This window comes from Crotalus tigris, unplaced genomic scaffold (assembly GCF_016545835.1).
Source record: "Crotalus tigris isolate CLP2741 ecotype Arizona unplaced genomic scaffold, ASM1654583v1 scf7180000017735.2152567, whole genome shotgun sequence".
In the NCBI taxonomy this organism is placed as follows: Eukaryota; Metazoa; Chordata; class Lepidosauria; order Squamata; family Viperidae; genus Crotalus; species Crotalus tigris.
The window spans coordinates 798,554-824,907 of NW_024096601.1; the positions used below are offsets into that span (position 1 = coordinate 798,554).

The window sequence follows — 26,354 nt, forward strand, 5'->3', positions numbered from 1 at the left end:
TTGTTGAGTTTCTGTGCACTCTTTCTGAAATCTCAATATCTTTTTGTATTGTGACAATTAGAATTGGATGCAGTATTCCAAATGTGGGTTGCAATACTCAGAAGCCCCTGCTGATGCTTTCCCAACTTTAGAGACAGTCAAGAGGGGAACACACTACGAGGAAAGGGAAGTTGTTCCACACAAACTCTTCTTAGCATTTCAGTCTTGTCAATATCATCATCCATCTTGCCATCCCTGCACCTAAATAGCAACCCAGCCTATTGTTACGCTGGTAAGGAATCTGGTAGGAAAGCTAAATAATCATAGACAAGGGAGGCTAGAGAAGCTTCTTTCAAGGCCAGCTGTCAAAAAACATCCAGGTTCCACTCTCCAGTTTTCCAGATACATTCACAAAAAGAAGACAATGTTGTCTATAAATCTGTAAATTAGATTTATGGCCAATGTTTGTTACTCTCGTGGCATAGGCCACTGTAAGGGGTACCAGGGGTGTACAAGAAAATCTGTCCGTTGTCACACTTGATTTTTGGCCAAGGTCAAGGAAGATTGGGAGGGTTAATGTTGAAGGGCTTTTTAAGAAAAAAAAAATCTGTCAAGGAAATGTGTCATTTTTTTTTCATGATATTAAAAGCACAGAAAGATGCATGCCACTTTCAGTAATATCCCTTCTTTGCCAGCCATTTCTTTTTCTTCCCAGATATTTGAACAGGAAAAGATGAACAATGATCGGCGGAATATGTTGGGTGCACATATTGTGCCGTTGTAAATGTTGCGTTTTTTTTTTTTAAATGTGTCTATTCTCTGCCACTGCTCGATACCTTTAACAATGATGACCAAGGACAAGGAGAAGGATTGATACCTCTAATTTTGTCAACTCTCTAGGCTTGTCAGAATGAAGGAATCCGAGTTTTGCCTTACAGCAAAGCATTTTTTTTAATGTAAATAACATTCCTTTTAGTTTTAGAAAAAGAAGTCCAGGGATGGTGGAAATGAACAGCCTTGCAGGGTATGAGGTGAAGGCAGACAACTTAAGGTGCCAAAGCCTGAATGTGTCCAGTTCTGTATATAAAATGGAAGAAAGATAACATATTGTGGTATCTCCTTGTTATTTCTAATTTAAGGACCTTCTTAAACATAGGTACCCTCTAGATCAGGGGCCTTCACCCTTGGCAACTTGAAGACTTGTGGACTTCAATCCCCAGAATTCCTCAAACAAGAATTTCTGGGAGTTGAAGTCCACAAGTCTTAAAGCTGCCATGGTGGGAGACCCCTCATCTAGATGGGTTGACTTCAAATTCCAGAATTTTCAATGGTGGTTATGCCACTCTGCACGTTCTGGGATTTAAGTCCACACATCTGAAGAGTGCCCACGTTAAGAGAATGCTATCTTCTCTTTTGGCTACTGTTTTCATATGCTGAACCCCCAGTGTCCATAACTCCTGAGTGAGTGATGAATGTGTGGGTCAGAGGTGGCCTCCACCCCCTTATTTTAGTTTTTGTTAAATGCTAAACCATAAGAATCGCAGCCACCAAATTGCAATATAAAGCTTCATTTCAGCTCGACACCTTCTAAAGCGTTGCAAAGCACACAACAGGGGAACTGGGCCAGTGGCACTATATTCTGTGTGTGCAGCACAACCTGGTCAAATGTGGGTCTGTGGTGCTGGTGGACATGGGGAGGTGGGGTTAGCTGTGTCCTGGGAAAGAGGAGAAAGGGTTAATGGAGGGGTTAGCTCTCTCTGGAAGGAGGCAAAGTCATAGATTGGCCCTCAATTCAAAAGAGGGAGGGGCTTCTCTATGGATTCTGTCTCCAAGTTTTACTTTCCATCATCCCGCAACCAGATTGAGGAAAGGGTGAAAGGAAATGGAGGTGCAGATCCTGTTGTAAGTATTGATTTCCAAGCTTTGCTTCAAAGACTTTTTCAAAACAAAAAAGCTGGGCCATTTTTGCAGCACCTGAAAGTCGGGCACTCCTGTGGCATCAAGACTCGTGGGTTCTCTTCTGCAACAATATATGTGGGTTCCCCTCTTCCTGCCCAGACTAACAGCTGACTGGATCAGCTGGATCATGATCCAAACTCCACCGGAAGGAGAACTCAAGGCGCAGACACATCCCACCAAAAATGGTCGCCCGCTATTGCCATAAAGCACAAACCGCTGACATCTTTTAAGGGCTATGTTTTTGCTATTATGGTCTAGACATTAGATGGGACACAGAGTTGGGCAGTGGGTCTAACTGCAAAGCTACCTCTGATACAGAACCATCCTTTTTTCATGTAGCCAAGTCCTTGCTGAAGATTTTTGTTACTCATCGTTTTGTAGAAAGCATAGAGGTTTTGAAGAAGGTGACTTTAAGATTTTTATTTTATTTTATTTTTATTTTATAAGGGATTACTGTAAAGGAATTATCCCTTAAAACAAATATTTTGGAACGTGAGGGGGATAGTCTAGGCCGTGAATTCAGATGCGATCAATAGGATTTCCTTGTACAGATCCCTCTGAATTCCAGCAGAACCGGCCCTTGCCCCTTAAATAGTAGGTCTATTAAAACGTACTTTGCTCAATACCTATCATCAAACACAGTGCCATAAAATTAAATCTTCCTTTCTCGTTTCTTCAGTACAGACCTCCTCCATATATCTGGAATTAAAGAACTTTCGGATCGAAGATTAAAGCTCTCCAGAGATCCATTTTCCCTACGCTAGGTAGTAAACCAGATCTGAAATGCACTTGTTTGTTAAATCATTCCAAGAGAGCAGACATTAATGCTTCTACTGTTAAGTATGTCTATCCTGATGTAAGAGGAGTTGACCTACCCAGGTTTTTTTTCCTGGGAATATGTAGAACCCCCAAGTGTCTCTGCAACATGTGGGAGAGGCCACCTGGAATGAGAACTTGCAGTTGGCAAATGTTTTTCTACATTATTCTCAGAAAACATTCTGAGATTCTCAGAAATCTTCTCCCTTTCCTCCGGCTTTTGCTTAGGCGATGGGTCAAGGCCTACGATGCCCCCTGCCCTTGAAACGTCATCCTTGGTTGGGAATCCTCTTGGCCACCCTTGAAGGCATGAGGAGCCAGGGATGAGGTCTATGCCAAGTAGACAGTAATTGTAACCTTTCTTGATAACCAAATTGATGGTGGATGTAGCAGTGACCAACTCACCCCTGTGTCTATGCACCTGTAAGGAGGGAAGGGTGCCCCCTTTTTCATTCAGAGCATGATAAATTGGTAGGTCGAGAATTTAGGCCGTCAACAGAAGGCACGTAAAAAGGGATCCCTGTTTCTAAGATGACGTTTGAAGGCCACCACCTCCATCGAAGTGGCCAGTTCACATGAAGGACTGTTTGAGACAAATGACCCATTTCACAAACTTTCCACAATTGTTGTTCCTTTAGATAAAGATCATGGTATGAATTGTAGATTTGGCTTTCTGTATGCAAGGTATTTCTGTTCTTTCCCTCCATCCATTTCACGTCCAGACTACAAGCACAGGGAAGTGGAAACATTTGGTTGTAAATGCGGTTATATGACTGAGTCAAAACCTTTTAAGAAAATCTGTACCTTCTGCATTTTTTTTTCCCATCGGGGTCATTTGAAAGCTGCCATCTCAGGTGGGCACACGGGATTTCAATAAAAATTACCTCCCCCCGCTCATTATCCGAGTCTCATGCTCCTCTTCACCTTCTTCGTAACTGTGTTGTTTTCTTTCAGCCCCACTAAGACTTAAAAATGTCAGCAGCAGGAAGAAGTCGACAACTATTCCCCACTTCCTAAAATTTAAGATGCGGGTGAATTATGTGGGAAGTGGGGAAGTTTTGGCATGGTAAGAATGAAGCTAAAGAAAATGGAAATTTCAGTCATCATTCTCCAATGGGGTACCTGCTTAGAGGCTGATAGAAATCCCAAGTATCTCCAGGATGGGGAAATCTGAATTAAATGAGGATTGATGAACAGCCAAATTAGGGTCTTCATCATCCAAAGTCTACTGTTGGACCAATTAATGAGATTTTCCTCCTCAGTTGGTTACTCGTTTTAAGTAAGATCTTTGGCTACAGCATTCTCATCCCGGATAGCCAAGTTGATGTCACTGAAGGCCCACATACAATGATGGTTTGTGCTCAGTTTGGCTCTCTGAATAGCCACGCTCCCAATCTTAGTCTCTCTCTTTTTTTAACCCTGTTCCCCTCCTGAATTTGGGAAAAGGAGCTTTAGGCCATCTCCATCCATTTCCCATTCCCATGCACACAAAACACACACTCGTGGGCTTTTGGTTTCCATCTTTCAAAAAGGAACACTGCCTCCCCAATAGTGGGGAGCACTTTTTTGGCATTCCAGTGGATTATACGATTCTTTTGATTGGTCTTTCTTATGATTTCCTTGTAGTATAATAAAAGACAGACAAAATGGGCGTTGTGATCTCTGTAGCTCTGTAGTTTAAAATGATATTCTGCTTAGACTGAAAATAAAGCACAGTCCAGTGGGAATTTGACCGGATTGTTTGCGTGAGTCTCTTCTTCAGGAGTTCTCTCCAAAACTTCTCCACTCTTTGGAAACAGGCTACCACTTTATTTAACTAGTCCACTTCACCGTGCCCTTGTATTCTTGCTGGGCGGAAGAGCCCCCAAAACCTCCGTTGGCTCCTGGTTATGCTTCCTGTCCAGTCTCTGGGAAATTCCTCAGCAAAGCTTAACTTGGATCTTGAGACACAGGTACTTCCTGGCTCCCCAGAACCATAAACATGTTTCAGTTCTAAATGTTCAGAAGATATAGCTGCAGGGCTGACCATTTGTCTATTAAAGCTCTTTGTTTTGAGTCCAAGACAGAAACATTCCCAGCCCCAAAGGAAATCAGCAGATGAGGGCTCACTCTACGACCAGGTAGTAGGAATCCGAAATGCACCTCCTTGTAAGTAGAAGCTTACTCAGAACCCAGGAAAGAAGAAAGATCCATTCCTAGATATTGTTATCTGATAAGCCTGCTGAGCAAACGTTTGGAACAGTAGTAGCTCTCCCATATGACATGTTGTTTAGACCAAAGTTCCTCAACCTTACCCACTTTTAAGATGGGTGGACTTCCCAGAATTCTTCAGCCAGCATCCTAGGAATTGAGGTCCATTCGTCCTAAAGTTGCCAACCTTGAGGAACACTGGTCTTGAACCTCTTGTGCTTGACATCAACCCTGTCCCTTATTTTTTGCTCGGTTGATAGTTATGAGGACTGGATGGCAGATTCCTGCCCCCAAATTCCTAACGTAACGTTTTTCAGATAAAATCCTATTTTATCTCCTCTTCATTCTTGACCTTCTTTCCTACTGGCCCTTCCTAAGACAGCACACAACACAGCAGGCAACGGAAACCGAGACAGGGATGATCCGGGTGGCAAGAGGACAGTGACCTTAACTGCATCTTCTCCTGGTCCAGAAGTGGACAACCTGCAGCCACAAAGAACTCTTCAGATCATGTTGGCTAAAACTCAACTTGTGTTTCTCTGCAGCAAGGAATCAATCAAAACTCAAGCACAGTCCAGTCCAAGAGCAACAACAGATTTCCACCTCCAAAGCTGATGTCCATCAATATATGTGATACAGCCACTCCTTCCTCCCTCTAACCCAGTGGTTCTCAACCCGTGGGGCGGGACCCCATTTGGGGTCGAACGACCATTTCACGGGGGTCACCAAACAACGCAGTCCGCCATTTTTTCCCCCCTTTTCCTTAGCTGTGCTCCTCCCTTTTATTATATTGGCTTTTGAAAGCCAATAGAAGAGACTCTCTTGAATAGAATCTAATTCTATTGGCTTTCAAAAGCCAATAGGAATTGTCCAGGCTGTCTCTGCCTTGCTGAGCCCGCCAAAAGTCCCATTCTGCAAACGGTGCTGCACCAGTTGAGTAGTCCTCAACTTACGGCCGGCTGAGTAGTCCTTGACTTACGACTGGTTGGGGGTCGCAGCATTAAAAAGGTTGAGAACCACTGCTCTAACCTGACACAAAAATGGTTAAATGTGGCCTTGGGTACCCCAACAATGGATTCCCCAGACCAGGGAAATAATATTTCCGTAGGGGGAATATATGTGAATAGAGTCCTTTCTTTACATAGTCTGGGAGAGGAGGAGAATAACAGCCATCCAAAAACTGGCACATCTTAAATCCTACTCCGAATTGAAACCAGATTGTTCCACAAAGGACCCAAAGGTCTGAAAGTGTAATCGCAACAAACAAACAAACAAACAAAAAAAGACACCTAATCCCATGCACACAAATGGAGAAAAGGTGTGCAAAGGAAAGCGCACCGCCCGTCCTGCACAAACAAGAGGGGAAAACGCAACATGTGACGGCTGGTTTTGAAAAAAAGACCTCACAGGGACACGAGAGCTGTTTTGTTTTTTTTTTCCAAAGAGAATTTTAATAAGCTAAAACCGCTTGCTTGCACGCACACGTTCTCTCTCTCTGGGGCTCTCTGTTTCATTGTGTGTCTGGGGGGGGGGTGTTTTTGTTTTTGCTCGTTTTCACGGTTAAAAATGCCGTCGTCGAAAACGTGGGCATGCAAACTCAACCATTCCAACCGTTCACAGGAATTGGTCCAAGTCCACCCACTCAACTCTACGGATGGGCAGGGTGGAGCTGCTGCGCCCCCTCCAGAGAGGTCCCCCCTGGCATCCGCGGTCCAGACGTTGACAGCGGTCGCTCCCTCCGGTGGGTCTGTCTTCAGCCGGGCAGAGTCCATGTATGGTCTCCAACAACGGTCCCTTTCCTGCCCCAGGGGGGCAGCGCCAGCCCAGTCTGAAGGGAAGAGCTCCTCCACCCCTCAGTTTGTATAGACCTGAGTGCCAATTACACGCATGATCTCCTTCTGAATTTTTGGGTCCTGAGTATTGATGTTGGCGTCTCCGACTTGGCCATCTTCGTACCTGGCAGGAAGGGTGAGACCGGGGTGAAACGCTCTCTTTCATGCCCCCTCCTTCCCATCAAGCCCCCTGCTGCACATCCAGCTCCCACGGGGGGGGGGGGGGAGAGAGAGAGAGAGAGAGAGAGAGAGAGAGAGAGAGAGAGAGAGAGAGAGAGAGAGAGAGGGAGAGAGCAGTCTCTCCTCCCACCTTGTTAAGGAGACTGAGCGTACTCACACAAAGAAAAAGCGGGTGCAGACGTGATCAGACACAGGACAAACCCAGATGTTGCCATGCTTCTGGAGATCCTTTGATGTGATCACTGCAGAGGAAGAAGGGGGGGGGGGTCAACAACGGAGCGGTGAGCAAATGACACGGCTTGCACCAGTCTGCCCCCTCGTTATGCCAGACAGCCAGATTGGATGGTTCCAGGGTACCAGCCTGGCCAACATGGAAATGGGCTGCAGGAGGAACCGGGCCTTCCGATTAACTCAGCAAAGCCTGGAGGATGTCCCAAAAGTGCTTTTTCCAAACATGTTGGCTTTTCCCCTGAAAAGATCTGAAGAAGCTTCTTGGATGTTTTCAAGGGGAAAAAAACCCAAGAAAAATCCAGTTGCCTTTTGAAAAAGCATCTTTGGAACCACCGTGACCTGGATGACTGAGAATCTCCATAGACAAGGTGTTTCCACCTTTTTCCTTCTGTGAATCATCCACCAATTAGCATTTGCACAAACCAGGAAGTTGGTTGACCTTGGCGTTGGAAGTGGACAGGAATGATGAGTACAATCTCACGGGAATGAACCGGACCAGGTCAACTGAATGCTCATCTTTTCACTCACCTTCACAAAGTGCGATGCAGTTCAGATTGCGACTCTGTAGGAATCTGGACTGGATGGATCGTGTCTGAGAGGAAAGGGGAGATCCAGAATCAAGATCCCATCTTGCTTGGCATTTGCCACAAATTTCCCCACCCCTGGCCCTCCTTGGCTTCTGTTCCTAAGCCCCCACAGGTTCTCTCCCTAAAAAATGGGCATGAAGACAGATCCCCCCTTTGGAGAGCTGCTGCCAAGCGTGGGAAATCCGGAAATCCAGGCAGATCAAATGAATGTAAGGGTTGATTGCAAGCTTGAGTCCCTACAACAGTGGTTCTCAACCTTTTTAATGCCGCGACCCCCAACATGTCGTAAGTCGAGGACTACTCAACCGGTCGTAAGTCGAGGACTACTCAACTGGTGCAGCACCGTTTGCAGAATGGGACTTTTGGCGGGCTCAGCAGGGCAGAGACAGCCTGGACAATTCCCATTGGCTTTGGAAAGCCAATAGAATTAGACTCTATTCAAGCGAGTCTCTTCTATTGGCTTTCAAAAGCCAATAGAATAAAAGGGAGGAGAACAGCTAAGGAAAAGGGGGGGGAATGGTGGACTGCGTTGTTTGGCGACCCCCGTGAAATGGTCGTTCGACCCCAAATGGGGTCCCGACCCACAGGTTGAGAACCACTGCTCTACAAGAATCTGAGCTACTAACGGTCAAAGCAAATTGGTGGTAGATAAGAGTCAATGGGAATCAAGGTGGACGGGACTTAGATCTCTTGTGGGCATGAAGGGACTCAAGACTGATGACGCGTTTGATCCTTCCTTCCGGCTCAGCCTGGTCATCTCCTATATCTGCTTATGAAACCCAATGGGGCAGGTCCACGGCAGATCCAAAGACCTGCATAACCATTACGCATGCACAGCGTTACCTGGGGAATTGTGTTCATCCGGTTGTACCTCTGCACCAGCTCATCCTTGGAAGGCATCCGGTGCTGCCCTTTCCCCATCCCTGCGGGGACAAGAAAGAGGGTAAGAAGAAGCAGCAGCCACGGGAGAGACCAGGAGTGGTTGATCTCCTAGCCCACAAGCGAGTGGTGCTCTTAGTCACGGATGCAAAGGTTTGTGGAGGGCGGAATAATGCAAACAGGAAGCATGATCAAAAGAGATCCTACAGATCGACAGAGTAGTGAGTCAAGCACCCTGGACCTAACATGTGGCTTCAGAACAGATTCCTTGCTGCCTGCCAAGCTATTTTCTCTCTCTCTCTTTTAACCCTTTAATTAAAATACAATGAGCTCGAAGCTAACACACTGCAAAGCTAAACACCAGCCTCAAGGATATTATATTCTGTATTCCACAGAGACTCCAAAGGCATATTCAGAACATAGAGGTTGGCTGGTTGCAGCCCAATTAGGTTGCTGGCTTCCCAATGGATGGGTACTGATAGAAGAGGATATTGGTAGCTCAGGGTTAAAATAAGAGGTCCTTGCTGCTCTCTGAGCTTGGTGGTTTTCTTGCAGACATTTCATCACCCAGCTATGTAACACCATCAGTGCTAGTAGGATGTGGGGACTGCTCTCACTTTATATACTGGTGCAGGGGTCTTCAAACGTGGGCCTTTTATGACTTGTGGACTTCAACTCCCAGAATTCCTCAGCCAGGCACATTGCAGGGGTCTTCAAACGTGGGCCTTTTATGACTTGTGGACTTCAACTCCCAGAATTCCTCAGCCAGGCACATGTGCCTGGCTGAGGAATTCTGGGAGTTGAAGTCCACAAGTCATAAAAGGCCCACGTTTGAAGACCCCTGGACTAGTGACTAGCCCTGTCAGTTTTGATGGGAGCGGTTTGGCAGTTCCTTAATTGAGCTGTTGTTGACTGTTAACTTGTTTGTCTGATACAACCAACTCAGTTGTAACAGTACAATTCAACCCGAATGTACATCTCGCACTGCCTCTTCCTCCTCCAACTCTTACGCAGAATTTAATAAATGGTCATCAAAAAGAAACAGGGCTCATCTCACATTCTCCACCAATTTGGAAGGCAAGGTCTAAACATTCGTTTGGTGTGCGGTTGGTACCCAACTGCCTTCTTTACTCCTTTATTCCTACTCAGGAATAAAGCTTAAAAGTCGGTGTTCATAAAGTATATTTAACCCGGTTACCGAATTAACTCACGTTCAGGCTTTTGCATAATACATTGAACCTTAAACTAATCCACAAGCTGAGCTCACATCAACACATTCAGCTACAAAAGAAAAGAAAAAGGTTAAAACTAATCTAGCATAACACGTTGCCACCTGCAAGCCCGTTGGATGGTTTCCCCTCACCTTCTCACTCCAGAACCACCTGATACGGTTTGCAGTGAACCCCCCCCCCAAAATGGGGACGCATCTATCTGTAGATCTCCACTCTTTGGAGGATGAAGGGTGTTTTTTTTAAAAATAATAATAATAAAAAAAATTTAAAGGACATTGTGACACTGTCACGTTCGCTGTTTTTGAATTTTGATCCATCTGCTTAAAGAGCCAGCCAACTGATTGGATGAAAGAGGTGACTGTATTCATCCTTGTTTTTTTAAAAATCAATCAATCAATCAGATGATAAACAAAGAAGCACGAAGTCCACCCCAACTTTGCTTCCTGTTTTGTTTGGTTAGCTACATCCCAAACGTGTTTCTCTTGGTTGGAGAGATTAGAGCTGGGGCCCAACCTCTCTGTAGGGCATCAACCTAAGGAGGCCTAAGATAACCTCCTGGCGGGCAGCAGAATACAAACAGTAGGAAGTAGAAAGCCTGGGAGTGCCAAAGGCCAACCATGTCTTCCTTGGAAAATAAGTCTCTGTGGAGACTTGGAGGCACATAGAACAATTCATCAGTGGAACTCCTTGCCTTCAGAAGTTGTGAATGCTCCAACACTGGAAGTTTTAAAGAAGAGATTGGACAGCCATTTGTCTGAAATGGTATAGGGTTTCCTGTCTGAGCAGGGACATGATAGCAGTCTTCCAATATCTCAGGGGCTGCCCCAAAGAAGAGGGAGTCAAGCTCTTCTCCAAAGCGCCCGAAGGCAGGACAAGAAGCAACGGATGGAGAAACTAATCAAGGAGAGAAGCAACCTAGAACTAAGGAGAAACTTCCTGACAGTGAGAACAATTAACCAGTGGAACAACCTGCCTCCAGAAGCGGTGAATGCTCCAACACTGGAAGCTTTTAAGAAGAGACTGGACAGCCATTTGTCTGAGATGGTATAGGGCAGTGGTGGCGAACCTATGGCACGCGTGCCAGAGGCGGCACTCAGAGCTCTCTGTTGGCACGCGCGCCACCACCACCAGCAGCGGGTCCATCAGGCCACCACTGCCGAAGCAGCCGACTAGCAAGCTCCAGTAGAGGTGGTAGAGCACTTTGCAGCATAGTGGCCCATTTTTGCACCCCCGGTTTTTGCGTGCCAGAGGCGGCACTCAGAGGCGCCCCCCTGCTCCCCCCCCAGTGCACCACAATACTGATGCAGCCCTGGCACTTTGCAATAAATAAGTGGGTTTTGGGTTGCAATTTGGGCACTCGGTCTCTAAAAGGTTCGCCACCACTGGTATAGGGTTTCCTGCCTGAGCAGGGGGTTGGACTAGATGACCTCCAAGGTCCCTTCCAACTTTATTATTGTTATTATTGATCATCGCACAGTCAGCCGGATATTCAGACTGGATTTGGCACTTTTGTCTACCTATCGAGTCCTTACCCAGAATCTGGGATAGGCAGATGTGGATGTTTGGTGGTATTACAGATATCGTCGCAGGATGGAAGCTGTTCCTAGTAAGGCCGCCTTTTGCAATTGACTAATGGTGAATCTGTCAATGCCGATGATGGTGTCCAAGTGGTGCTCTACTTGTTTTGGGATTGCACCCAAGGCGCTGCTTATTATTATTATTATTACTATTATTATTATTATTATGGATCATCGCAGTCAGCCAGATGTTCAGACTAGATTTGGCATTTTGTCTATTATTATTATTATTATTACATATGTCTATAAGGCAGGCCACAAGTGCATGAGGCAGCTGCCATATTGAACAGGGATCACATCTGTCTGCATTTGTGTACACGGTTTGCTTGGGAAACTCTCAGTCTTAAAACAAACCTCCCCCCCCCAAGGCACGCCCAGCTCCCAAGCGTCATGACAATCCATTGCGATGGATGGCAGAACCCACCCATTCCAATGGCCTCAAGTTGGCAACCTACTCCACAGGTACACAACCTTCTCAGGACACAACGGAGGGGAATCATCCTCAAGGGTGGGAGGACATTTCGGAAGGAGAAGGATGAACAGACTAGAGCTGGAAGGGACCTTGGAGGTCTTCTAGTCCAGCCCCCTGCTCAAGCAGGAGAACCTATACCGTCTCAGACAAGCGACCGTCTAGCCTCAAGGGGGGGGGGGGAAAGAGAGAGATAGGGCCAAGGTTAGGTCTGGCTGCCACCCCCAGCGCAAGATGTCCACCGAAGAATCAACCCAGATGCGTGGAGTGAATGGCTCCCTTCCCCACCCGGAGCATGTGGATGAAGAACACGAGGGGGGGAGGGGAGGGTGAGAGCGGCTCTTGAATGCAAGGCAAGCGCATGTGCAGGACACGGGGTGCACTGACAGATGGAGGGATGACGAGAGAGCCGCTTACCTGAATATCCAAAGGAAATACTGGAGATGGGGCTCAGATAGATGCCTTTGCCATAGGCTGCTCCATGCAGCTTGCAGAAAAACACCAATGTGAGCCAGAAAAAACAAAGCAAAAAACAAAACAAAACAAAACAAAACAAGGCTAGGGGATAGGACACAGGACAGTCTGGACCCTGAAACACTGCGGTGCGTCCCTCTGGAATTATCTGGAAACGTGAGCGTTCCTCCGGCTGCAGAGTCCCCTACTACTATTATTCTATACCAGTGGTGGCGAACCTATGGCACTAGTGCCAGAGGCGGCACTCGGAGCCCTCTCTGTGGGCACGCATGCCATCGCCCCAGCCCTGCCTTACCCCATAGCTCCCTCCTCACCAGCAGCCCCCCCCCAGAGGAGAATCACCCCCGGGTGCGGCCCGTGCGGAGCTGCACAGCCAAGCACGTGGCAGCTGGGCAGCAGATGATGTTGCGGGGTGCGGGCGGAGGGCGTGGCCACCATGGCACTGCAGGGCCACCTGGGCGATCCGCAGCGGGCTGTGGATGGCCCTGCGGGTGGGCGGGGTGAGGGCGGAGCAGGGCGGGAGTGGGTGGGCAGAGCGGGGGTGGGCCGGTTTTGGGGCACTCGGTCTCTAAAAGGTTCGCCATCACTGTCCTATACAGTGGTCAGTTACTGATCAGAGGCTGGGTCTTCCCCCCAAAACCAACAGCAAACGGGACCCCAGGAGACCTTATCCAAGAGAAGCGGGCTGCAACGGAGTCAGCCTTCCCTGCAGGCAATGGGATATGGTGCATCCTATCTCACCCCGCCTGGAGGCGGCACGGGGGTGACGCCGGGAGGGGGCTCTCCTGCAAGGCTGCTGCTAACTCTCAGCCTATACCCCACAGGGTTGGGGCTTCAATCTGCTGGATGATAGGGGCCGGCCCTGTGCATTCAGCTCTACAAATTAGACAGGGGTTTTCTGCAGGGAGAGGGGGAGGAAATACGCACTGCAAAGAAAGAGTTAAAACTTTTAGAGGAGGGTGGCTTGGCATGCAGCAGGAATATAGCACTTAGCCATAGCACTTAGACCAGGGGCTTCCAACTGGGGGTGTTGACACCCCCCGGAGGTGCCAGACGATGTTCCAGGGGGGGGTACGAAAACTTGGGTTTGGAAGTTTCAAAATTATAGTATATATGCAAAATTCACTTCGAACTTTTGTTAAGGGGTACGGAAATATATCCGATGCGTTCTAAGGGTGCGGGGTACAGAAAAGGTTGGGAACCGCTGACTTAGACTTATATATACCGCTCCACGGTGCTTTACAGCTCTCTCTAAGCGCTTTACAGAGTCTGCCCCCAACAATCTGGGTCCTCATTTTACCCACCTCGGAAGGAGGGAAGGCTGAGTTAACCTGGAGCCGGTCAGGATCAAACTCTTGGCGGTGGGCAGAGTCAGCCTGCAACGCTGCCTTCGAACGAGTCTGCCACCGCAGCTCTTAACTCCAATAGCCCTTAGACTTGTATACCGCTTCACAGCCCTCTCTAGGCGGTTTAAAATCAGCGTATTTGCCCCCAACAATCTGGGTCCTCGTTTTACTGACCTCGGAAGGATGGGAGGCTTGAGTCAACCTGGAGCCGGTGAGAATCGAACTGCCAAACTGCAGGGCAGCCGGCAGGCAGCAGAAGTAGCCTGCAGTACTGCGTTCTCACCACTGCACCACCACGCCTCAGTAATATGCAGAGAGGATGCTGAAACGGCCTCCTTCCCCTAGTACAGGGGTAGGCAACCCTGGCTCTTTTATGACTGGTGGACTTCAACTCCCAGAATTCCTGAGCCAGCATGGCTCAGCTTGGAAACCTCTCCCTGTCCCCTCAGCATGGCTGGCTCAGGAATTCTGGGAGTTGAAGTCCACGAGTCATAAAAGAGCCAAGGTTGCCTACCCGTGTCCTAGTAGTTCCTTCTTCGTTCTGTCACCTTTTAAAATAGTCAGGCCAAGAGTCTGTTCCTTGATTCCCCCAGAATTACCTGGTCTTTCCTGCTCTCCTTTGATGAACACAGTACTCATTTGCCCCCCCCCCCCACACACACACACCAAATGTCTGCCGCAGTTATTCACTGTTAGGCTCATAATCAGAAGAAATTCTCCCTTGGCCACAGAGCTGATTCTGTGGCTTAAAGAGGAGGGCTAGTTGTTGCGGGGAACTATTTGAAGTTGTTTTTTAATGATGATTTTAACTATTTTTTTTTTAAGGCAGGAAGAACGTGTCCTCTTGAACTCCTCAGAAGAAAAGGATAAGCAGAAATAAAACCAGACTTTTAAGGCCACAACACACTGGCATGGAAGAATAGGGTTTGTGCGTCTGCAGGTATGTGGATGTGTTTTATTTCAATGAACACAACTGAAAGGTAGTGTGAAATGCAAAGCATTTCCTCCCAGGAACATCATTAGGGATGGGCTGCAGTTAATCCATGCTCAGTTTGCTAAGTCATGCTGGCCTCCAGAACTGGCACAAGGCCCTGTTGCATTCAGCCACGCGATGCTATTACAACGGCACCGAGGGGAGAGAAGCTGGCTGTGGTCCAGCACATTGAGCCCTGACGCTCTACCAAGGGACTGCTGAAGGACTGGATGAACAGTGGCTGGGAGGGAGAGGTCAATGTCCAAAGGGTTGCTCCAGGAGAGTCTTGGGAGTGGCCAGGAGTATCACAGGGATGGGATGGGGGGCAGACACCCAGAGCTGCCTGTAGCCAAGGGACAAGAGGGGATCCCAAATGAAGCAGGACAAGTCAGCTGGCTAGCCATGATTATCATCTGAAGAAGGGGGAGGGGGTCTGTTAGCCCAGGAAGCCCACAGCCTCCCGCGATTCGATCCGTCCCACCGAGAATGGCAGCAGCACGTCACAGTCCCTTACCTGCAGTTTGGTGTAGGATGCATTGACCAGCCCATTGCGCAGAATGGAATGCCAATTCTCAATGTGAGAGCCACTGCAAGGGGAGGGGAGGGGAGAGAAACGCGTCACTTGCGAGCCCTTTCTGCCACCACGGAGAACCAATCACGCGAGCATGCGCGCCTCAATGCAAGATCTTGTGGCAGAGGACCCGCCACCCTCAGGCTAAGTGAAATCTGCAGAAATCGCTTGCAGAAACCACTGCTTCCCGGACCACTTTGCATCCAAAGGGGTAAAAAAAAAATATAGAGAAAGAAAAGGAAAAAGAAAGAAAAGAAAAAAAAGAAAAGAAGAAAAAAGCCTGAACAATCTCTTGATAAAGCACCCCAAATCACCCCCAGAGTTTTCCCACGCTTTCTGTTTATATCAGACATGTCAAACACAAGGCCCGGGGGCCGGATGTGGCCTGCGAAGTGGTTTCATGTGACCCGCAAAGCCATCCTGGAAACAGTGAGCGAATGGCCCCCTGCTGCCTTGTCCCTGGCTCAGGCCGGCCGGCCGGGAGCCCATGTACAATTTTGTGGTGGCCATCTATGCTGAAACACATTCAGTCTCCCTCTGACTTTGCCCTGGTACCCATCATGAGCAACCTGGCTAAGGAGAGCAAGCACAGCAGCAGCAGCCTTGAGGAAGAGAAGGTAAGTGCAGCTGGGCACCCCCTTGGGTAAGTGGGGCTGGGCTTGGTGCTGTGGATGCTCAAGGGCCAGGCTGGGCGTTTTGACCTCTGCTGCCCAGGGCTCCGGGCAGCCCCCGCCACCATCCAGCCCCCCCCCCGCATGGCCTGAGAGGAACAGTGAGGCTCCTCCAGTGGACCATGCCTTGGCACTTGTCCCGGTCCCACCCCCTTCTGCCAGAGACCCTCAGATCTGTCCCACTCCTGCCCAGGCATCCTTGATGCGAACGATGTAGAGCTGGCCACGCCCACCCAATAGGCCACACCCACTCCCTCCACACCCACCCAGTAGGCCGCACCCACCCTGGCCACACCCACTCCCCCCCCCCCCAGGGCAACTGCAATGCTGATGCGGCCCTCAGTGAAATTGAGTTTGACATCCCTGGTCTATATCAAAGACAAGGAAAAGGGTCTCCATGGCTCATCCTCACCATATAAGGACATAGTAGAGTCCACATCTAGGAGCAGAAAGGAAGTGCCACTAGGCTTGGCGGAAGTCCAAGCTTAGGAGAACAATCAAGAAACGCCTCAAACAAGGAAGACTGAGCTGATTTTTTTTTTTTAAAAAAAAGGCCCCATTAGTAATTGAGAAGCAGCAGGAGAAAAGTCAGGAAGCAGGGCGTGAGCTTCTCCTCCTGGTCGGAACTGGGAGGAGGGACTGGGAGGGACTGGGAAACGGTGCCTGGAGACTTACTGGAAGGCGAAGGTGCTGCCGTACAGTTTCTTGGCTGTCCGGAAGCGAGCCTCTTTCGCAGGAGGGCTGCTCAGCAGGAGAAACTGGTGTGAGGTGTGCATAAATTTCAGCTGCTACCAAGGGAAGCGGACCCACGTGAAAAGGAGAAGGGGGGGGAGAAAGAGTGGCACAACAGCAGAAAGAAAGAAAGAAAGAGAGAGAGAGAGAGAGAGAGAGAGAGAGAAGAACCATCATGCAAGGTAGTCTTTGCCGACAAGCTCCAGTTCTGATTTAACAGCCTGCCTTTTCCTAATCCTGTTTTTTTTTTTTTAAAAAAAAAAAAAACAAAACAAAACAGGTTTTTATGAGCATTCTAGAAAAACGGTAAATTATTCAGGCTCATAACCCAGGACCTCAACTCGAAGGCGACTGGCTGCCTTTTTGACTCTTATTTAAAAACAGTAGTGCAAGCAGCCTTGGGAGGAAAAGAAAAAAAAAAAAAGGAAGCCGTAACTTAGCAAGAGCCAGCAATAAAATAACAAGTCGTTTAGAAGAATCCCAATAAAACTCAAAAGGAACAAAGACCGCTGATACTGGCAAATGGCCCGTTGTAGGAAGGCTAACTCAAAAGAGAGGGTGGGTGGGGTTACTACCAGATAGGTGGTTACAGGATGACAGCTTAAGGCAGTGGTTCTCAACCTTTTTAATGCCACAACCCCCCCAACCGGTCGTAAGTCGAGGACTGCTCAACTGGTCGTAAGTCGAGGACTACTCAACTGGTTGTAGGTCGAGGACTACTCAACTGGTGCAGCACCGTTTGCAGAATGGGACTTTTGGCGGGCTCAGCAGGGCAGAGACAGCCTGGACCATTCCTATTGGCTTTTGAAAGCCAATAGAATTAGACTCTATTCAAGAGAATCTATTCTATTGGCTTCCAAAAGCCAATAGAAAAAAAGGGAGGAGCACAGCTAAGGAAAAGGGGGAAAAAAATGGTGGACTGCGTTGTTTGGCGACCCCCGTGAAATGGCCGTTCGACCCCAGATGGGGTCCCGACCCACCGGTGGAGCACCACTGGCTTAAGGGTTCCTAACTTCGCAGCATTTAAAAGGGGTGGATGTTTAGGGAACCAGGTGAGATGGCTGCCAGGCAAGAGGTTTGCTGCATCCTCTCACTCAGGGGTGTCAAAATGCCGGCTCGCAGGCCGGATGCGTCATGGCGAAACCGCGCCCACCCCGGCTCCGGCAAATGGAGGAAAACGTCACGATACGTTGCGACACGTCACGTGATGTGACAAGTTTGACACCCCTGCTCTAACTGGAAAAGATGGGACTAGAACTCGGGGACCAGCTGCGTGCACAAAATCTGCAGTTTACTACTGAGTTACGGGATGTTTCGCTCTCATGCGCCCACCTCGAGTGGGTTGATTGCAAGCAAAAGAAGGGAGGATGGTCACATACCCTGCTGAGAGGTAGCTTGACAATGTGAGATCTGTTGCTGGAAATTATCCTAGGAAGGGCGGAGAGAAAGTCAGAGTAGGGAAAAGGCCTAGGCACCTTCAATCCACAGAGAGCACAGCCCAAAAGAATCTCCACCTAGGCTACGGGAACAGCATTCAGGAATTCTGGGAGTTGCAGTCCACAAGTCATAAGAGAGCCAAGGTTCCCCACCCTGCTGGCTCAGGAATTCTGGGAGTTGAAGTCCACGAGTCATAAGACAGCCAAGGTTCCCCACCACTTCTGCTGGCTCAGGAATTCTGGGAGTTGAAGTCCACGGGTCATAAGAGAGCCAAGGTTCCCCACCACCCCTGCTGGCTCAGGAATTCTGGGAGTTGAAGTCCACGAGTCATAAGAGAGCCAAGGTTCCCCACCCTTGATCTAGGGCAATTTAGCAGAAGATGCCTGGTGGGATAGCAGGAGTGTGGAAAATTTATCTTCCCGTGAGAAGCTCATTTTTCAAAGATCCTTTGAGAAGAAGGGAGCCCAAGTTTCAGAGTGGAGATTAGGGCAACCAGCCCCATGATCATCTGTGGCATTTGAAACTCAAGGTCCTGAAATCAAACCAAGGTCTAGTGCAGGGGTGGGCCACTAAGCCCCTTTACAACCTGTAGACTTCCAACTCCCAGAATTCCTGAGCCAGGGTGGGTGATAAAGGGGCCACGGTTGCCCACCCCAGTGGGATATGTTTCAATAGGGGTGTCCTGAAGGACTGCAACCATTGCAGAGGTAATTCCACTTACTCTCCCAGCCCCCATCTCATGCCTTACTCTTACTTGGCTTCCAGCAGCCTCTGCACCATAGTTATTATCTGCTTACTTACCACTGTAGGAGGGGATGGGCCAAAGGATCCAACTTGTCCATTTGCTTCTTGATCTCCAGGTAAGAGCCCTGAAAAAAGAAGGCAGCCACTTCAGAACGACGGCCACGCTTCCTACCGTCACTCTGAATGGGCCAAGCTACTGATTTCACAACTCTACAGAGGAACGCGTACGTACAATGCTACATCAACACGCACAGGGGTTCATGTGCTCTAGTTCACACCACTTCTATGCATTCCATCAACATGAGAGCTCTCTCCTGACGAGAGATGGGCTTCATCTAACCCAGACATAAAGTGCAAATGCATACTTGAGTCATTTCACGGATTGACATGACGCTGTCCAGGGCCTTCTGCAGCCTCTCATAATTCTTTTTCTATAGGTCAATGAAAGAGGAGATATGGGTCAAAAATACAAATAAGCCACTCTTACGTCCTTCTGGTTCTACTGGTTGAATTGGTGACAGACTACAAAGTTCTTGTTGCTGACCAGGGTCTGGGCAGGTGTCTGAGCCCCCAGCTCAGAGCTTCTCATCCTTGACAGCTTTACGATACATGGACTTCTAGAATTCCCCAGCCAGCGTGGGTGGGGAATTCTGGGAGTTGAAGTCCACCCATTTGGGAGTTGAAGTCCACCCATCTTAAAGCTGTCAAGGTTAAGAAACGTCACTCCAGCTAAACAACAAAACGACCGGCAGTTGTTTTCTATAAGGTAGACTTCTATAACGTAGACACTGGATTCCTAGGGTGAGTGTTATTGGCCATTACAAATCCCACCGCAGGTAAGAACGCTTTGTGCTGAAGAACGGCACCAACCTTGGGGTTGAAGGCAAGGGTCTTGGGGTCACTGGGATCCACAACAGATGGGTAAGGCTCAAAGATGATGCTCTTGCGTGGGGATTCCAAAGCCGCCCGGCACATGGCTACCAGCAGGTCGACTACCTGAAGGAAAGTAGACACGGAAGAAAGACTGTGACTGGCTCATCTCCATTACAACAGCTCTCCTACTCTACTTCCAACTGACAGCCCAGATTATGAGCTGCCCAGAGTCATTTGCTGAGATGGGTGAAGAAGGAAGGAAGGAAGGAGGGAGGAAGAAAGGAAGGAAAGAAAGAAGGAAGGAGGGAAGGAGGGAGGAAGGAAGGAAAGAAGGAAAGGAAAGAAAGAGGGAAGGAGGGAGGGAGGGAGGAAGGAAAGAGGGAAGGAGGGAGGAAGGAAGGGAGGAAGGAAAGGAAGGAAGGAAAGAGGGAAGGAGGGAGGGAGGAAGGAAAGAAGGAAAGGAAGGAAGGAAAGAGGGAAGGAGGGAGGGAGGAAGGAGGGAAGGAAGGAAGGAAAGAAGGAAAGGAAGGAAAGGGAAGGAGGGAGGGAGGAAGGAAGGAAAGAGGGAAGAAGGGAGGAAAGAAAGAAATCTGATATTTCATTTCAGGGGGGCAATTTGATATTTCATTTCCATCTTGATTAGCAAGAGTTATGCAGACAGATTCAGGGACACCAGTGTGGAAATGAATATGTATCACCAGGAGTGACTTTTTTTCACCATCCCTTTCTCTCCTCTTCCTGTTCCCACACAGCACGTGCATATTTGGGGAGGCCGTATTCAAAACCAAACTGCCAAAGGTGCTGTCACACCTTTGGGTGGGTGGAGACCGCGCGTCTCTCCAACCTGAAGCCTTCCAAATGAGTTGAGCGAAGGCTTCATTAGAGACGAGGTCTACTGGGACTTGAGGGTACCAAGTTGGGATAAGCACGAATAAAAGAGTCCCACTTCTAAAAGTGGTCCACACACTCACACTTCATGGAGAACACAAGAATTAGCCCAGAGTTTACGTCAGACCCTCGGCCCGAGGTCTAACCCCTTTATACTGTATAGCAGGGGTCTTCAAACTTGGCCCTTTGATGACTTGTGGACTTCAACTCCCAGAATTCCTCAGCCAGGCACGCGTGCCTGGCTGAGGAATTCTGGGAGTTGAAGTCCACAAGTCATCAAAGGGCCAAGTTTGAAGACCCCTGCTGCATATGCTCCCCTTCCAGTTTGGACCCCAACTCTTAGTACCTCTGCTCCCGTGGCCACCTCTTCTGCAGCACCAGACATCACACCCAAGGTGTAGAAAGAGAAGACACAGAGCTCTCGTGTGCACACAGCTGGCTAAAAACAAAAGCCACGTCGTTAGTGAGAAAGGACACCAAAGCCATTGACAGCCCTTCTGGATCCTCCCTTAAGGCCGAGTTCTCCTCCATTCACGAAGGGATTGGGCTTCTTTCTGGCACAGAACATAAAGAGTGCGTGGGAAATTCAAAATGCTCGTAGTGTAACACGACAACAAGGCAGGATCGCGTTGTACGTAAATATGAGGTCACACACAGGTGCAAAAGCTTGAGACGCATTGCTGCTGTCGTCATAAAAAAGATGTCGAGATTCTAGAAAGAGTGCAGAGAAGAGCAACAAAGAGGATCAGGGGACTGGAGGCTAAAACATACAAGGAACGGTTGCTGGAATTGGGTATGTCTAGTTTAATGAAGAGAAGGACGAGGGGGGACAGGATAGCAGCGTTCCAGTATCTCAGGGGTTTCCCCAAAGAAGAGGGAGTCAAGCTATTCTCCAAAGCACCTGAAGGCAGGACAAGAAGCAACGGATGGAAACTAACCAAGGAGAGAAGCAGCCTAGAACTGAGGAGAAACTTCCTGACAGGGAGGACAATTAATCAGTGGAACAACCTGCCTCTAGAAGCGGTGAATGCTCCAACACTGGAAGTTTTTAAGAAGAGACTGGATGGCCATTTGTCTGAAATGGTATAGGGTTTCCTGCCTGAGCAGGGGGCTGGACTAGATGACCTCCAAGGTCCCTTTCAACTTTATTATTATTTTGAGAACATTGCTGTCTGCTAAACTAGTAAGTTAGCCTGAGCAGGGGGTTGGACTAGATGACCTCCAAGGTCCCTTCCAACATCATCATCAACATCATCCTCATCCTTATTATTATTATTATTATTATTATTATTATTATTATTATTATTTTGAGCAGAACACTGCTGTCTGCTAAACTAGTTAGTCCTAGTGTTACAACCACCATTAAGCCCAAAACGTCTGTGGCTGAGACGTTTGTCCAGTGAGCCTTGCCCCATTTTACAACCTTTCTTGCACACGGTTGTTAAGTGAAGTACTGCCGCTGTTAAATTAGGAACACGGTGGTTAAGTTGCCTCTGGCTTCCCCATTGACTTTGCTTGTCAGAAAGGTCACAAAAGGGGACTGCAACCGTCATATATGTGCCCCAATTGCCAAGCTGCAATGGCCGCATGAAAAACGGTCGTAAGTTCGTTTTCCCTCTGCCGTGGTCACTTTGAACGGGTCACTAAATCAATGTTTGTGAGTTGAGGACCACCTGTATTCTGCCTAACGTGGCTTACCACTTCCTGCTCCATTAACCTGGGAATGTTTCCAGTTCTTCAGTTCTCTGCTTAAACTAGACCAGGGGTGGCGAACCTATGGCACGTGTGCCAGGGGCGGCACTCGGAGCCCTCGCTGTGGGCACGCGTCCTGTTGCCTCAGCCCTGCCTCCCCCCCCAGCCCCCTCCTCACAAGCAGCCCCCTCGGTGGAGAGTTGCCCCCGGCCGCAGTCCATGCAGAGCGGCGCAGCCAAGGACATGACTCTGCCCTCGCGCTCCATCATGCGCAGATGATGCTGCAGGGCATGGACGGAGGGCGTGGCCACCATGGCGCTGCTGGGCAGCCTGGGCGATCTGCTGCGGCAGGCCGTGGAGGCGGTGGGTGGCCCCGCAGGTGGGGCGGGGTGTGGAGTGGGGACGGGTAGGGGCAGTTTTTGGGCACTTGGTCTCTCAAAGGTTTGCCATTACTGAACTAGACCATCGAGACCTCCTTGCCATCAAAGATCTGGCAAAAGAACCCCGGTGACTCCTGAACTCGACTTTTCCATAAGGGTGCAGGAAATATTCCGGTCGGTCCCTTCCCAGCTGTTTATGCTGACAGAAGGAAGTGAAACGAGTGAAATCAAGAACAAGCACACACACACAGACACACCCTGCTAAGAAGGGCAGAACCACCTGCTGTACATAAACAGGGAGAAAACCCGACACTCACTAGCACTGATGACATAACCTAATCAGGTAATGAAACGTCTGCGAGCAACAAGCAAGCGCAGGAAGCACCAAGGACTCCACAGAGAAATCGACGCTTCACGAGGTGCAGTACCTTCAGCATGGACCCATTCTGGAAGACGTGCTGCTCGTCACATACCACACAGTACTCGTTCAAAGTAGGAATCCTCTGCTCTGCATATTTCATTATCTGAGAGAGACAGAGACAGAGAGAGAGAGACAGAGAGAGAGAGACAGAGAGACAAAGAGAGACAGACAGAGACAAAGAGAGAGAGACAGAAACAGAAAGTGACAAAGAGAGAGAGAAAAAAACATAGACAGAGAGACAAAGAGAGACAGACAGAGACAGAAAGAGAGACAGAGACAGAAACAGAGAGACAGACAGAGACGGAGACAGAGACAAAGAGAGAGAGACAGAGAGACAGAAAGAGACAGAGAGAGAGAGACGAGAGAGAGACAGAGACAGAGAGACAAAGAGAGACAGACAAAGAGAGAGACGGAGACAGAGACAGAAAGAGAGACAGAGACAGAAACAGAGAGACAGAGACAGAGAGACAAAGAGAGACAGACAGAGACAAAGAGAGAGAGACAGAAACAGAAAGTGACAAAGAGAGAGAGAAAAAAACATAGACAGAGAGACAAAGAGAGACAGACAGAGACAGAAAGAGAGACAGAGACAGAAACAGAGAGACAGACAGAGACGGAGACAGAGACAAAGAGAGAGAGACAGAGAGACAGAAAGAGACAGAGAGAGAGAGACGAGAGAGAGACAGAGACAGAGAGACAAAGAGAGACAGACAAAGAGAGAGAGAGACGGAGACAGAGACAGAAAGAGAGACAGAGACAGAAACAGAGAGACAGAGACAGAGAGACAAAGAGAGAGACAGAGAGATGGAGACAGAGACAGAGAGATAGACAGAGACAAAGAGACAGATAGAAAGACAGAGACAGACAGACAGAGAAAGAGAGACAAAAAGAGACAGAGACGGAGACAGAGAGACAAAGAGAGACAGACAGAAACAGAGAGACAAAGACAGAGAGACAAAGAGAGACAGACAGAGAGACAGAGACGGAGACAGAGAGACAGAAACAGAGAGATAGAGAAAGAGAGAGAGACCACAGGGAAGTCAGAAAAACCAACTCCCCTACTGCTAGTGCAGCCTCAGCTTCGAGAAGGTCCAGAGTCAATCCTCAGCCTTTCCCATTAGTGGATCTCAAAGCAGGCCTGGAAAAGCATTGCCAGGCTGCTCAAGTCAACCTCATCTCAGAAGCAAGGGATCAGCAAGGTGACAGCACAGGTGTGGGATATAATACTGAATGAAGTAGAATATATGAAAGCAAAGGAGGATGCACGGATATTTACCTGGACGAGAAAACCATATTCCAAGGTGGGGATGTTTTTGCAGTGGCCACCAACCTGTGGACAAAACACAAGGAAAGAGAGCACCACATGACTTGGCACCTGCGCACTCATTATCCGGACAGCCCCTTCATCCGCAGCTCAGACCTGTGGTCATCCCAGGAAATCTCCTCATGAAGGAACTCTGGGAATGTCAGCTGAGAACTTTGCAGCCTATGTGAGCTCACTCTCTTCCTAGGTAGGGGAACCTGTGGCCCTCTCTAAGTGGAGACTACCATTTTCACAATCTGCAAAGGTTGACCGTTCAGGTTGAAGCTGGCACATCTGGAGGGCAGCTGGCTTCCTATCACTGCAAAGGTGCCGAGGAAAACTGCTTGTTTATCCCCACAGGGTGAAGGAGGATAGTCATTCCTTCAGCTTGTAGAAAGGAGCGCACTCCGAGGGGATGTATCCAAGATATGTTTTGCAAAGTTTTAGATATCATGTCAAACCAACCCCTTAAAAATACTCCTTAGCTCTGATGGGAGGCCCACTGTTGACATACATGACTGGGCAGCTTAGTGTCAAGGAACCTATTTTACACCCAAAAATCTTTCTCCCAGTTAAACACTTTATGGAGCCAGTGATGGGAAGGTGTCCCAGCCATAATTAGATGGGAAATGGGCCCTGGCAGCTCCCAACCATCTAGGGCGGTGGGGGGGGGAGGAACCTTGGCTCTTTTATGACTTGTGGACTTCAACTCCCAGAGTTCCTGAGCCAGCATGGCTGGTTCTGGGAGTTGAAGTCCACAAGTCATAAAAGAGCCAAGGTTCCCCACCCCTGATGCAGGGCATTTGTTTTGCTTTCCTCAAGACAGCCAACCAAACCTGGCTTCCTACATATTGGGGATATCAAAATGGAAAAAGGGATGCTATCCTATTCTCTGGGCAGAGTGAAAAACAATTTCCAGCCAGGTTCCAGCCAAAGGGATTTTTCCCTCAGCTGCACTTGGCAGCTAAGAGAGACTAAAAGTCTCTACGGAACTCCAGAACAAAAATCCAAATAAAACTTTTAATAGAACTACAGTTGTAGAAATTACTGGACGGTTCTTCATTCCAAGTAATGAATCTTTTCAGAAAGTGAGCAATGGGCTTTTTAAATTTGGCTCTTAACCAATTTTTTTTTTAAATAATAATAATAATTCTCGGCTACCAATAAAATATCAAGGCAGTGGAACCTCAACGTTCTGCTATTTTGAGATTGCAGGATGTTTCCTGAATGGATAATTGGAGTAGAGCAGGGATCTTCAAACTTGGCCCTTTTATGCCTTGTGGACTTCAACTCCCAGAACTCCTCAGCCAGCGTGGCTGGCTCAGGAATTCTAGGAGTTGAAGTCCACACGTCATAAAAGGCTACGTTTGAAGAGCCCTACATTATGTGATGCCACAAGGTAGAAGAGCAGGTTGGGGACAAAGCATAGCTGGCTGGGGAATTCTGGGAGTTGAAGTCCACACCTCTTAAAATGGCCGAGGTTGAGAAACATCGGTTTAACTCTTTCTGAGTTAGCATTATTTCCCCCACACATTATGTCAGGGGTCTTCAAACATGGCCCTTTTATCACTGGTGGACTTCAACTCCCAGAGTTCCTCAGCCAGCCTCCATTTTGTTTGTTAGATTTAACACAGGGGTCTTCAAACTTGGCCCTTTTATGACTGGTGGACTTCAACTCCCAGAGTTCCTCAGCCAGCCTCCATTTTGTTTGTTAGATTTAAGACAGGGCTCTTCAAACTTGGCCCTTTTATGACTGGTGGACTTCAACTCCCAGAATTCCTCAGCCAGCGTGCTGAGGAAGAGTTGAAGTCCACCAGTCATAAAAGGGCCAAGTTTGAAGGCCCCTGGAGCAGAGAGAGGCCTTCAGATCCGTTCTTTCCCCCACCTGCAACCCAACGCATTGAACTCCAAGAGTCTG

General features: G+C 48.5%; 2 protein-coding genes across 10 annotated transcripts in view; one reads left to right on the forward strand and one right to left on the reverse strand.

Moving 5' to 3' along the window:
- Positions 1–4,491, forward strand: part of CELF6 (CUGBP Elav-like family member 6) — a 139,204-nt gene extending 134,713 nt beyond the window's left edge. Inside the window, exon 14 of the transcript XR_005556253.1 lies at positions 2,618–4,491. The gene's annotated coding sequence lies outside the window, so the exon portion shown is untranslated. The remainder of the gene's footprint in view (positions 1–2,617) is intronic.
- A 2,231-nt stretch (positions 4,492–6,722) lies between these two features.
- The window catches only part of PARP6 (poly(ADP-ribose) polymerase family member 6), a 32,543-nt gene continuing 12,911 nt past the window's right edge, over positions 6,723–26,354 (reverse strand). For 3 of the 9 annotated variants that reach the window (XM_039339484.1, XM_039339482.1, XM_039339486.1), the window contains 14 exons: positions 24,410–24,463; positions 23,141–23,236; positions 20,987–21,079; positions 19,750–19,875; positions 19,245–19,310; positions 18,937–19,004; positions 18,078–18,126; positions 16,642–16,754; positions 15,239–15,311; positions 12,349–12,418; positions 8,618–8,697; positions 7,716–7,779; positions 7,114–7,198; positions 6,723–6,900 (listed from right to left, as the gene is read on the reverse strand). In XM_039339484.1, the coding sequence (XP_039195418.1) occupies positions 6,798–6,900; positions 7,114–7,198; positions 7,716–7,779; positions 8,618–8,697; positions 12,349–12,418; positions 15,239–15,311; positions 16,642–16,754; positions 18,078–18,126; positions 18,937–19,004; positions 19,245–19,310; positions 19,750–19,875; positions 20,987–21,079; positions 23,141–23,236; positions 24,410–24,463 (1,140 nt within the window). In that variant the 3' untranslated portion in view covers positions 6,723–6,797. Of the gene's footprint in view, positions 6,901–7,113; positions 7,199–7,715; positions 7,780–8,617; positions 8,698–12,348; positions 12,419–15,238; positions 15,312–16,641; positions 16,755–18,077; positions 18,127–18,936; positions 19,005–19,244; positions 19,311–19,749; positions 19,876–20,986; positions 21,080–23,140; positions 23,237–24,409; positions 24,464–26,354 lie in introns of those variants that run through there. The other 6 variants (XM_039339485.1, XM_039339483.1, XM_039339488.1 and 3 more) reach the window with 4 other exon arrangements.